At 39.4% G+C, this 13,565-nt stretch overlaps 1 protein-coding gene across 1 annotated transcript; it reads right to left on the reverse strand.

Annotated features, from left to right (window-relative positions):
• Window positions 1–950: 950 nt before the first annotated feature.
• Window positions 951–11,358, reverse strand: LOC149324037 (granzyme A-like). Its single transcript, XM_089485855.1, has 5 exons — window positions 11,208–11,358; window positions 8,683–8,827; window positions 6,762–6,903; window positions 3,775–4,041; window positions 951–1,100 (listed from the first exon to the last, which is right to left on the reverse strand). The coding sequence occupies exons 1-5, from the start codon at window positions 11,356–11,358 to the stop codon at window positions 951–953; spliced, it is 855 nt and encodes a 284-aa protein (XP_089341981.1).
• Between the last annotated feature and the right edge of the window lie 2,207 nt (window positions 11,359–13,565).

The following is a 13,565-nucleotide window of genomic DNA, read 5'->3' on the forward strand; positions in this document are numbered from 1 at the left end:
AGTGGTATTCTTATTTCCCTTGCAGTACGTTGTACATCCCACTTGTTTGAGGCAGCAGTGATTATTTCCTAAATTTTTACCATACCAAAATCTTGCTTAAATTGCCAAAATAACTACTGGCATTGAATACTAAAAGATGTCTTGGGCTAGCCCATTCCATAAAAGAAAACTGCTTTTACAAGGTGGGTTCTGAAGTACCTCCTTACTGTGCCTGCCTTGTGCTTAAAAGGTTATTTTCCAGTTCAGGATCTCAAAGGGTAGCCTTCAAAGTTGTACCAATACATATGCAGAAGTTTTTGCATGTACCTTCACAATGTTCTTGAGAGATAACCAACATTTAGTTTAAGAAGGACCTGCCAGCCAAAGGAGAGATATATTACCCATGGGCCCAAACTGGAGAAACATAGATGCACCTCTTAAATGGAAATCCATGTGCTTTTAACTGAGTTAATCACTGATCTTGTATATTAGTGAAATTTAAGTGTACCAATTTGTCTTGATTTGCATCCTATGCATCTGATATATTTCAGGAACCCAAACTAGGATTGTGGGTGGTGGTGAATGAACTGATATCCTTTGCAACTAGTCTTTTCAATGCTAGGATTAGGGTTGGAGGGCCAGCAGTATTCTAGATTTGAATTTCAGTTCTATATTTGACTCATACACTTTTTTTGTTCATGATGAAATCTTCCTTGTCAGAGGCATTGATGCTGTTGTGCAGCTAGTGGATTGGAAATGGACTTGAAAGGATAGATAAAGCTCCAGCTGTCTATATATATCCTATAGCTGTCCTTGGGTGTGGGACAATTTCTCCTTTCCCCATCTGTGAAAATGGAAATTATAGTTCAGCTATATACTAGATGAATGAAATGAACTAAATCACAAGCTTTAAAAAGGAGAGAAAAATGTCATGAAGGAATGTAAGAATGAATACCATGAAATAAATGACACTAGGGATTTGTTACTGTCTGTATCCAGGAGAGATGGTCCTTTGTGAGCAGAGTATAGACTCCAGGATATCTGTAGTCATTGCATTTTTTAACAAAGGAGGTGATGCCTCTTTGTTGTCCATTGCATATTAAAGGGCTACCAGAGTCACCCTGGGGGGATAAAGAAGCAAAAGGTTATGGCAGTACCATTTACTGAAGCTGATTCTTACTCATTATGTCACAGCAGTTAGGAAGAGTTTGAAAAATTCAGCTGTTACCATTACTGAGTTGAGCAGACTTTTAACTAAGGTCTCATTCCCACTTACATTTAAACCGGTGTGCGATTCGCCTTCGTTCCGTGTTGGATAAACTGATTCCAAACAGTCTGTTGTTCCCACTATGAAAGCAGATATTTTCATTATCCCCTTGTAATCACTTCTTTTTTGGCACAATTATCGTCCCCACTAGTTTGCACTGCTTCAAAATGCATGTCAATCATCTGTGCATCATCATTGATGTAAGCGGCAGCCTGGACAGCTTGGCTTGGGAACTATATATATTTAAAGATCATGCGCCCATAGGTCACACCACAAGCAGAAAGGCAGCGTTGGGGTGTGTGTGTGTGGATCTACCAAAAACTGAGGAGGGATGATAAACACCCCTCTGCCATTAGTCCCTCCCTACAGAATGATGCGATTCAGATTCATCATTCCCACTTGTCGAACATACTTCAGAATTGATTCTTTTGAAAAGAACCACTAGGAAACTAGTGTGTCTGGAAAACCTTTTTTTTTTTTTTTTTTTTTTTTGCATTTGCCTCGCTTTATCACGACAGAAATCGATCAAAGTAGGATTGGAACCGGTTTCAAATGGGAACGACAGTCATAAAACCTGATCAGCGATTCGCTTTAAATCATAGTGGGCATGCACCCTAAGAGAGCACATGCAGTACAATACAACATGGTACAATGCTATAAACAGTGATATGATTAGTATTCAACTTTTTGTGTGTGCTTAAAATAAGATGTCTGTACAAGTATTAGAAAGATCAGAAAACATCAAGAGTGAGCACCACAACATCAATGTGAATGAGAGCCTACTACTATCTGTATCTATAAAACATTAATAAAGTAAAACATAAACAAAACACAACCCTTCACACAATTACTGGAAAGCAATTCCTGTTGAACTGAGTAAGATTTACTCTGAAATGAGGGTACTCAGGCTTTCCAATTTCAAGTTCAATCCTACACATTTCATGAAGAATTAAATTACATTGGGTTCAGTGGGACTTATGCCCTGATGGACAGTATTAAGATGGCTGCTTTAATCACTGTAATTCAGGGATTCAATGATTTAACGTTTTAGTGTTTTATGATTATTGTTTGGAATCAGGCTGTTTTTATGTATGTTTGAGTTGTTAGTAGTATTTATTTTTAACTTTTGAATTCAATGTTTTAACCTTGTATTTTTAATATATGTATTGTAACCCTCCTTGAATCCCACTGCGGGAGAAAGGCAGGATATAAATCTTGGAAATAAATAAATAAATAAAATTCATGTCTAATCAGTGTAATGCACATCTACTTCCTGGAGTCTTAATATTCTAGGTGCTACAATATATTAGCACATCGGATGCTAATGCAGGGGTGAGAATCACAGCCCACCACATGTTGCTGAACTGCAGCTTCCAGCATTCTTCATCACTTGTTATCTTGGTTAGGACTCTTGGCAGTTGAAATCCAACAACATCTGGAGTGGTGCATGATTCCTATTCCTGCTTTAACAGAAGCAGGATTTATTTTAGCCAAATAAGAATTTAAAGTCTTAACCAAATAAAACTGCACAACTGTTGGTTGAATTCTTAGTTTGACTGTAAAAGACACCAAGCAGAGAAGTCCTAATTATGAATTTACATTTTTGCTAGAATGGCATAATTGGTAAAACCAACAGAGTAGTGTAATGTGAAGTTGAAGGCTTTCATGGTTGGCATCCATATTTTTTTTGTGGGTTTTTCAGGCTATGTGGCCAGGGATAAACTCTTCTAGAACATGGCCACATAGCCCCAAAAAACTGGAAAAAACCAGAGTAGTGTAATTTGTACACTAAATTTTAGCTGATAAATTACCAGAGATTTAGTTCTAATCAGCAAGGTTAAATGATTGACAGGTGTTGCTTGTTGAAATCACTTTGATTTTTTTGGTGAGGTTCTTTTGCTCCTGAAATGTTACTCTCATAAAATCACATTTAGTAAATCACTTCTCTGTATTGTTTCAATTTTAGTATGTGCTCATTACCCTCCAAAGTGATCTTAAGGTCCATTTAATATGTCAAGAAAACTGGATATAATTATTTGAGGTTTTAGAGAAATAAAATGTACTTAAATTTAACTGATTCCTCAGCCAATCATTGAAAAGGCTAAACATTCTTTAAGTAGTTGTCACAGGCCAGTGGCCTTAATTTTGCTCAATGATAAGGACATTGCGGGCAGCCAGGTTCTGGTGAATGCACTGTTCGGACATCAGGAACTCCATGCCATCTGCCACCTGTTAGACACAAGCCACCAAGTCTTTAAAGGAGTGTTGTTCCTTGGGCATCTTGGTGATATCAAATAATCAGGGGTTGGAGGATAATGAGCACATAGGTATGCCTGCAAATTCCCTTTGGCAGCAAACTGCACAATCACATAGAAAGGCATATCCAATTTAGAGGTTGATTATATTCTTATTCTAGTCCATTAGCCTTCTCCATTTCCAAGATGAGATCTTTAAGTACTTGGGGCATAAAGTTGCCCCAGTTTTAACCCTCTATGTGGGCAGAATTGTTTTAAAAAAAGAAATCTTACCCAACATTTATCTGTCTTTTGTTCCTTGTCACCGGCACACAGCATATTTCTTGTCACAATAGGATGAGAATGATAGTGTTTGTTGTCATTGCAGACATTTCTGTCAATGACAATGACATCAACTTCATGCAGTATGTCAAATCCTATTCTTTGATTAATAGTTCCCCATCCAATTACTAGACACTGGGTTCCTGGCTTGATGTCTTCAGATATTTTGGGAAGTGGAACAGCTTTTCTGTCTTGATTGAGCCTTCCTTTTACTTGAATCTGAAGGAATTACAAAAGGAAACTTGAGACAAACACATGTGCGTGGATTTGAATCCAACTACAAAGCTGATTTCTTGCTATTATCAGAAAGCTTACATAGCCTGGATTTATGCATGATAAATTTTGTGCATGCAGCCCATATTTGAATGTCATATCATTGTGAATTTGGTATCAGAAATGGGGAAAGCTTGATAAAGGAGGGTAGGAGATCTGGTTTGCAGATCTAGTTATAGAACTGGATACAGGAGGGCAGAAGTTCTGGTTTGCATCTCAGGAAACCTACTGCATAGAATTGAAGTGTTCAGGAACATGAGTGACCCTTTCATCTCTGTAAATAAGCAGAAGCTGTTAACTGCCAGTTTGTATACTGTTTACCATATGGCTAGTATTCTGCAGACAGTGTGGTGGTTGTTTTATAACCCTCAAATTGCCTATCAGGAGTGTACTAAAAGTAGCTGGTACAGTTCATATTTAGCCCCAGGTATTATCTCTGATCAGTGTCCTACCTCTGAATATTTCATGAATGTAACTTGCTATAGACTCCTAATTCTCCTGCAGTGTTCCATGAAATGTCTAAACAGACAGGAACAATTAATTCTGAAAGCAAGGAATCTGGATAATTGTAAATACCAGGGCAGGTGCAGTGTACAGGATGAAGATATTTTACTGGTTCAAGCAAAGGGCAAAATAAATCCCCATTCATCCTACATATAAAAGCCAACAGGACAAGACCTTTTCACACTATAGTTATATGACTGTGATTTCACTTTAAGCACCACAGCTACATACTGAGGAACTGTTGTTTGGTAAGGGACTAAAACTCTGTGGCAGAGAATTCCAAGTACTGCTCCCTAAACTAAGGAACACCACTCCAGCCCAGCTGTTTGAAGGGAGGCTTGCCTGTGAGAGAGGCACCTTTAAAAGCCAGTTCACAGACCTTTGAGCCCAAGAACATCACTCCAGCCCAGATGTTTGAGAGGAGGCTTGATTGTGTGAGAGGCACCAGGGACATGGCAATAGTGAAGGGAGGCTGTGGCATATCTTTGGCCTGTTACAGACTGCCAAAATAAAGCTGCTTTGGGTCTCTTTGGAGGTATGCTTCTTAAATGATGCATACACCCTAAGAATCCGGAAGCTGCACCAAAGCTGCACTCCAGTGCTTAGGAATGGAGTGTGGCTTTGGCGCGACCTCCAGACTCTTAGGACCCACGCATCATTTAAATAGCATACCTCCAAAGAGACCCGAAGCAGCTTTATTTTGGCAGTCTGTAACAGGCCATTCTTACGATATGGACTCCTTTATTTAGCAGAGCCCCCTCTCACTTGTCCTTATAACATCACCTGCCAGCAGCGGTGGCTATTAGGCTAGGGACATGATTCTCCCTACATCATTTTGAAATGTGATTTTATTGTTATTTGTATTTATTATAGTTTTTGCTGTAATCCACCTTGATTCCCCTGGGAAAGGTGGAATATAAATATATTATTATTATTATTATTATTATTATTATTATTATTATTATTAAACTGGAAATCCTAGGATTATATAGGATGGAACCATAGTGATTAAAGTGGTGTCATAATAATAATAATAATAGCAACAACAATAATAGGATTTATTTATATGCCGCCCAATCACTGGGAATCCGGGCGGCTTACAACAGAGGGGATAATTGATGGTTCCCTGCCCTCAGGCTTACAATCTAAAAGACACGACACAAAAGGAGAAGGGAATGGTGGGGGAAAGGGGATCAGGTCCAGCATTCTTCTGAGGCCTGGACCAAGGCAGATGGACTGGAGGGAGGGCTCTGTTTCTTAATAAGTGCTATAATTGTGCGGTGTGAAAGGGATCCCACTCAAAGCATACTTTGACATTGACAACAAGATAGTGCTACCACATAGGAAGGCAGCAGATTGGTTTTGGAGACACAGGACAGGTCATGTGGCATTCATAACTTCTCTTGTTCTCCAAGAGAAAAGGCTGGCCAAGGAGGTCAGAAAATGCCACTGGAAGGCTTGCTGTCCCCTATGCCTACTGCTCAAGGCAGTGCCCTCTCTCTGCCCAATAAGAGGGCAAACTGTGCTAAGAACTGTAGACATTGTAATATTATTAGTTGTAATATTTCCTACCAGTGGATAAGCTTGAACCTTACAAAAGTTTTAACATTGTGTTTTAGATATTACTCCTGCAGGTTTTGGACAGTACACATAAAAAAAGCACCTAACTGAGTGGGCCAAGGTCAATCTGAATGAAAAATGAATGAAAATGTGTTTCGGTTTTCTCAATAATACTATCCAGATTATGGAATTTTTGACTGGGGGTGGCTGAATTCTCTCCATTCCTTTAAATGTTTAGGTCAGTAAATACTTTCTTTGACCTCTCTTGACTCTATGTTGTTTGATAATGTTTCTGATTATATTGGGGGGGGGGGGGTTCTGGCTCTATTTTTTATTTGCTGAATATTAGTTTCTTGAATGATTGCTTCATTTATTGTTTTTATTAAGTTGGTCACTCTTCTGTGAGTGACTTAAATACATGCATAAGTAAAGCTGAGATTTAAATGATATTACAACAGTAGAGCATATCTACAATTTCTATTTAAATATCTAATCCAGTTTCAGGTGAGTTTTGAAGGATATGGCATATGACTCTTTCATGAGAAGAATGCTCATACAGATGATGTTAGGTACTGTACCTCATGTTCACACTGAAAAATTACCTGCAAAAGCATAATGTCATGTTCAAAGGTCAGCAGATTAAAGCCTGGATATGAAAATATTTTAGTGATGTTAGCAACACGTTTTCCTCGCTCTCTTTTTGTTCGTGAGGTACCACCAAGAATAACGTATGAATCTTCATTCCTGAAAAGATAAAGGATACAAATAACTGAAGGAGCACAATGCTCACCATTATTTTGTAGTTCTAGATTTACACAGCTGGCTACTATGAGGTACATCAAAGTGTTCAAATAGTTTTCAAGGGAAGTAGATGCACATGGTTCTAACTGGGACCAGCTTCATTTCAGAAGGATTATCATCAGTAATGAGGGATCATCATCAGCTGTCCGGCCCACTCCAGAATCACTCCTCATCCCAAGGCTAATGTCAGGAGCAAGCACTGTTGCGGGGGGGGGGGGGGTTCCCCTCAGGGCATGGACCCTGTTTCCCACTCCTCAAGGTGAGGAGTTGGACTCTCAGGATTAGAGAACTGGCTTGAAGATTACATATATATTAGTGTGTATTCTTGCCCCATTGCCTCGCTCCTGTTCCTGCAAGCTGCTTTGAAGCAGCAACTTTATACAGTGGACCCTTGTTATACGCTGGGGTTTGGTTTCAAGATCCCCCGTGGATAACAAAATCTGTGGATGCTCAAGTCCCAATAAATATAATGACATAGCAAAATGGTGCCCCTTATAAAAACTGGAAAATCAAAGTTTGATATTTGAAATTTATACTTTTAAAAAACATTTTCAAACCATGGATGCTTGAATCCGTGTATAAAAGGGCCAACTGTACTATTTTCTGTGCAAAGTAGAGCTTAGAAAACATTTATTGCATTGTACAACAGCTCCTACATGTTCCTAAAAGCAATGCTTTCTTGTTGGGGCTTGTCAAGCTCACAATCCAGCAGAAAGCCCTGAAATTTCTGGGGCTCCCAGCTCCTTGCTGTGGTTGCCAGTTTGCATGCTCTTTCTTGGCTAGTGGGAGGCAAGAAGAATGAAATGCAGGAGCATCTTCCACTCGCTTTGTGCTGTCTTGCTCTGGGAAGAGTGCGGACTGTGATCAAACAGCAAGGTGAAGCAAATGGGCAGGGGTCACACCATGCACTCCATGTGCTTTCACAGATGAAAACCTGGACACAAGTGGTCAAACAACATGAGAGCGTGGTCAAGATGGCAAAAGGTATTAATGAGGGAGAACATATAAGGTAGGAAAGGCTACAACAGTTTGCTTTTGCCTGAGCGGACTGGAAAGGGCAAGATTCTGTCATCCCCCCACTGCCCTTGCTAAGTCAATTGAGCGCCAAATATTTTTGCCTTTTGCACTCAGTTTTCAGCTACTGACATAAGCTGAGGACAAAGGGGGAAAGTGGGAGGAGGAGAGAGAAACTGAGACATTGTCAAAGCAACTGAGAAAATGGGACAACAGAGGATCAATCAAGATTGTCCCTGTCAAATTGGGGGAGTTGGAGGATATATGCTACCAATGAGGAGGGCAGTGAGTCCACTTAAGAAGGAGATCTACTGAGGGCAGGACCCAGTAGTGCTTCACTTCTGCCCAGCTTGCAAGGGGACAAGGGACAGCATCAAGCTCTCTTAAGCTAGTGGCCATTGATTGCTACTATCTTAATTTTTCTAGAATCTTTTGTTCTTATTTCAAGACATTGAGGTAATTGGGGGTAATTATACCAGCATACCAATGTTTCACACCAGAAGTGGCTCTACCCCAAGCATTTGGCTCTACCAAGTTATAGAGTTTCCTTGCTCAGTTAAATTGCACAGCCAATGCTACCAGATGTTCATTCCAGGAAGCAAAACTTGCAGCCTGACTGAAGAATGCCTAGTGATTTTACTAAAACATAAATGAGAAAGGATGCTAGGGGAAACTTTGTAAAAAACATGATTATCTATCAGAACTTACGGGAAACAGTGGGCTGCTGTTAACACCCAGTTCTCTTTGATCAAAGTTCCTGTACATAATAAATGTCTTCTGCTGAAAAGGCCAGCCACATATGATCTTGTAGGTGGGATTTTTTCTTCTTTTTCAGCTATATTTATGTGATGACCTGTGGGAAGTAAGTCATGCCAATCAAATTGGACCATACACATGGTGGATGGATATAGAAGTTCCACAGAACAGCCATCCTCAGGACTAGGATCAAGACCATCAGCTTTTGGTTCTAGTAGTGATAGTGTTAGGCAGTGGTATGGTTAGTACATGAACAGGACTACTAGTCTGCTGGGATCAGTTGAGAGAGACTGGGCCAGTCTACACATAAGTGTGTTATATATGAACTGGTGCAAATTTTTGCACCTTCGAATCATTGTTAATTTCTCCTTGAAAATTGCTGCTCAGTTTAATGAGGGCAGAAAGAGTTAATAATTGAGGGAGAGGACATGTTGTTGGGAGAGCTCCAGCCCTGTTTGCCCTCCTTGCCAATGTGAGGAAGCCAAAGAAGTTAAAGAACCAGTGGCATATTTCCTCCCTAGCCAGAGGCCTTTAACTACAGTGGGCCCTTGATATCTGCTGCCGTTTGGTTCCAGGACTCTTCATGGATACCAAAATCCATGGATGCTCATTATGTACATTGACATAGTAAAATGGTGCCCCTTATATAAAATAGAAAAATCAAAGTTTGCTATCTGGAATTTATACACTTTTGGAATATTTTCAAGCTATGGAGACCCAACTGTATTTAAATGCCCATCACCTTTGGGAGTGGGGTAAAGAAAGTGGAAATGGAATACCTGTTTCAAATTGCGTGTTCCAGTCTGAAAAAATTAATAAAAAATTTGTTAGTAGTAATGCCCATCCACCTGTCCTCTGCCAAAATATGCTGCTACGCGAAGGCATTCAATAAAGTGTACCCTTGGTAAATACTCTAGTAAAAAACTGTGATTCCTTTTTCTTTGGAGTCTGAGAACTTTTTTGTCCTTCCCCGTAGTGTGAATACATTCAAATTGTGTAAGGCCAAATAACATTCTACTTGCATTCCATCAGGATCATTTTCATTGTGTAAACCAGCCCTCAGTGTGGTGTAGTAGTTAAGGGTATCAGTCTAGAATTGAGCTGAGTTGAGTTTTAAATCTTGACTCAAACAACACAATCCCTGGGTTGCTTTGGACCATTCACAAAGGCAAACGGTGGTAGAGGAGGGTTTCCACAACCCCCCTTTGGAAGAGGGCTTTTCCTCAAAAAGTATAAAGGGGTATCCTCCTCCAAGCCTACTCTGACCCCATTAGTTTTACTGTTCCAGCCTCTGCTGAAATTTGTATTTTAAAAATCCTGTATGTTAACTTCAGAGATGCATTAAAGATAAAATGTATTTTCATCTTGAATAACCTAATCTTTCTCAAAGGGAAAAAAGTGTCTTATAGCACTTTGAATAGGTTACCAAGTTCAGTTCCTGGTCTCATCTCCAGTTAGGCCAAGGCCAAGGCAAGAAACCAGCCTAAAACTCAGGATGGCCAATGCCAGTAAATCTCAACAATACTTGTCTAGAGAGAAAGAAAAGATGCAGGTATCTTTTTAAGACAGTGGATTTAATCTTCCAAGTTTGAATTTGTACCAGAAGACATATATTCTGATTTGTACAAACAACTGGCAAATCGAATGCACATATTCCTCCTTAAATGATTTTGAAATCAACTTATTCAAAACCACTTTTTGGATGCAATATCTTGGGTTTGCTTTCTTTAAGGAAAAAAGTAGCTTGCCTCCTGCAATTTCTGCTGCCAAGATGGCAAAATCAAGATTTGCTTTTTAGAATTTCTACATTTTAAAAACTATTTTCAAGCTGTAGATGCTTGAATCCACAGATAAAGAATCAATGGATACGGAGGGGAGACTGTATAGGCTTTGTACAAATTGAGAATCCCACTACAGAAAAAGTTGCCACTTAATCTCTTGTCACACTGTGGGCAAGAGCTCTTGTTGCACTTGAAGATTTCTTGATGGGTTGTCTCGCTGTGCTGAGACAACATGTCTTCAGTAAAATTTGGCAATGGCAATAATTTTTCACAAAACAAAGCCCATTTCTATCATTTGAGCATCCTGGAGGTACAGGAGAATTCAAACAAAGGAAGCTGCAACCCTGTATTTACAGGACCTGAGCAGGGCTGTTGATATCAGGGTGTCTTGGAGGTCTCTTATTCATAAGGTCACCAACTTGATGGCAACTGACAACAAAACCAAAGTTGCTTTGGCTAAACAAATAATTTCTAAAACTATTCTTAGTATACAGCAGGAGTGGCTATCATCCAGTCCTTCAAATGTTGTTGGGCTGTGACTCCTTGCAATCCTAGCCAGCATAGCCAATGGTGCAGAATGCTGGGATTTGCTGTCCAACAATACTGAGAGAGCTGCAAGATTCCCACTGCAGATACAGGGATGGGGGAAAAATACCTAGGCAGTTGGAAAATTGCATAGATATACATAGAACTTACCTGGGAACTGTGAGGAGGAAAGTGGCAGTAGAAAGACACACGATAAACAAAAGCTCCATAGTTTCAGCTTTGTATTTCCCCACAATGAAACAATTAAGGTGCACAAAGCATATAAAGGAAGTGAAGTTACATTTCTTCCTCTTATGGGCATTCTTTTATGATCTCAGAAATATGAAAGATTTATAATGAGGCCTCTGGGTGTCCTGGGGAGAGGTATCATTTCTAGGGCTTAAAAATTTGGTCTTTCTCTAAATAAAACCCAAAGAGAGAGAGAGAGAGAGAAAGTATCACTGCCATTGCGGCTATAGTTTTAATTTTAAAAGTTCTTTGAAGTTTGCTGAAAACTGCAGTTCTGAAGAGATACTTCAGAATAGCCTCACTATTGGCTGACATGATTATGACATCACCAGGCAGTTCCTCTAGCAACAGCTGGAATTGTGTGATGGGACAGTAGTCATTCTCTAATACAGATATTTTGATACTGAATTAGCCTGGATCAATCAATGTTGGTGACCCCCAGTTGCAAAACAGGATGGACTTCTTCTAGAATAGCACCAGTATAGCATAAATGAACAGTTCTCTATACAAGCTGTCCAAAACAGCTCCAGAGTCAGTGCATGTTAGTTTTAATTTGCATGCTTTGCAGGCTATTATTAGGTTCTCCACCTTTTACCATCTTGATCTACATATTTGATATGTAGAATCTACATATCCTTTTATTGTTACATATAAAGCCCTATGCAGCCTTGGAAAAGATTGTTTAAAAGACCAAATTTTCTCTTACAACTAAGATGAGTCTGTCATACTTTGGACATATCATGACATGACTCATTGGAAAAAGGTGTTCATGTTTGGTTAAGTGGAAATCAGGGGGGTGGGAGAGGAAAACCACACTCTGGGTGGATTGATATAGGAAATTAGAACCCCGAGTTTTCAAGACCTGAGCAGGGCAGGTGATGAATGGGCATCTTGGAAGTCTCTCATTTGTAGAGTTGCCATAAATCAAAACAGACTTGGTTGCAAATAACAATGACAATTCTCCCACAGAAGCCTGCCTCAGTTACATAATCTATATGCTTCAGGAATGGAAAGCTCAGTCCTTCATAAACTACAGATACATTTCCAGTATATAGCTGGCTCCCATATGGGAATTCCCCTTCCACTCGCAACTCAGATGTCTATATATTTGCTTTAAGCTGATATACAGCATCTCAGAGATCATCTTTCTTGCTCTGTCATGTCTTAACAGCCATATCATGAGCACAGCATGAAGAAATTGGTTTCTTTACTTCCTCTGTGGTTTGAATTTAAAGGAGGGGGAAAAAAATATAATTCCTTTGATGCTGAATGTAGAAATTACAAAGAAACAATTGTATTAAGAACAGGAAGTTACAGTTTCATTTGTGAGTGTAGATGTTGTTACTAGATTTCTAAAATATCTTAAATGGACAGAAAAATAGAAATCATTTACCATCTGTGTTAATGGAATTCAAAGACATAGAGCCATATTAGTCTGGATCAGTCTGCAAGTATCAGATGCAGCTGATAAAGTAGATTCAAATCTACAAAAGCTTATGCTACCATCTTTTTTCTCTCAGTCTCAAAGGTGCTACATGATCCCTTTGCATCTGTGGTAATGTTTGTCTGGCTTAGACCATTAGGTGAATTTAGGTCTTAAATGCTAGACTGGATTAAGTGATTGATGGAGAGGCTAATCCTTTTTCTAAAAGCATATAAATTGTACTCCCTTTCTCCTTCTTTACCAGTGTATTTGTGGTGGACTGAGCACCATTAAAGAGAGCATGAATTTCCTGCTTCTTCTTCTTCCAACCAAGGTAGCAAGTGAAGAAAGCATTCAACCCAAAGAACTTATATTTTCAACCACTATATTTACAGTATATCACACCCTTTCCCACAGAATTGTGACACAAAGTGGGATTCTTAGGCTTGAACAATAATGGTTGTTCCATTTAGAGAAGACCTATTAAATCCATCACTGAATGGTGAGCCAACATTACTTTTAATTAAATGGGACTTCTATAAGTGAAACTAGAACTGACAAAACCAGCTCTGAGTATTTCTTCCTTAAGAAAACCCTATGAATAGATTAAATCTTTATTAGGGTCATGGTGTGGCATTGTGGTTTGAGCATTGGACTATGACTCTGAAGATCAGGGTTCGATTCCCTGCATGGCCAGAAATGCAACAACAAAAAACAGCACAACCCTATGGAATTCATGGGGTCTCCATAAGGCTACAGGCAGCTTGAAGGCACACACATAAACACAGCAATAGGGTTTGAATAATACAATCATAGAGTTGAAAGAGACCCCAAGGGTCATCCAGTCCAACTCCCTG

This window comes from Sceloporus occidentalis, unplaced genomic scaffold, assembly GCF_023333645.1.
Source record: "Sceloporus occidentalis isolate IW3139 unplaced genomic scaffold, rSceOcc1.0.p SCAF_1, whole genome shotgun sequence".
NCBI lineage: Eukaryota > Metazoa > Chordata > Lepidosauria > Squamata > Phrynosomatidae > Sceloporus > Sceloporus occidentalis.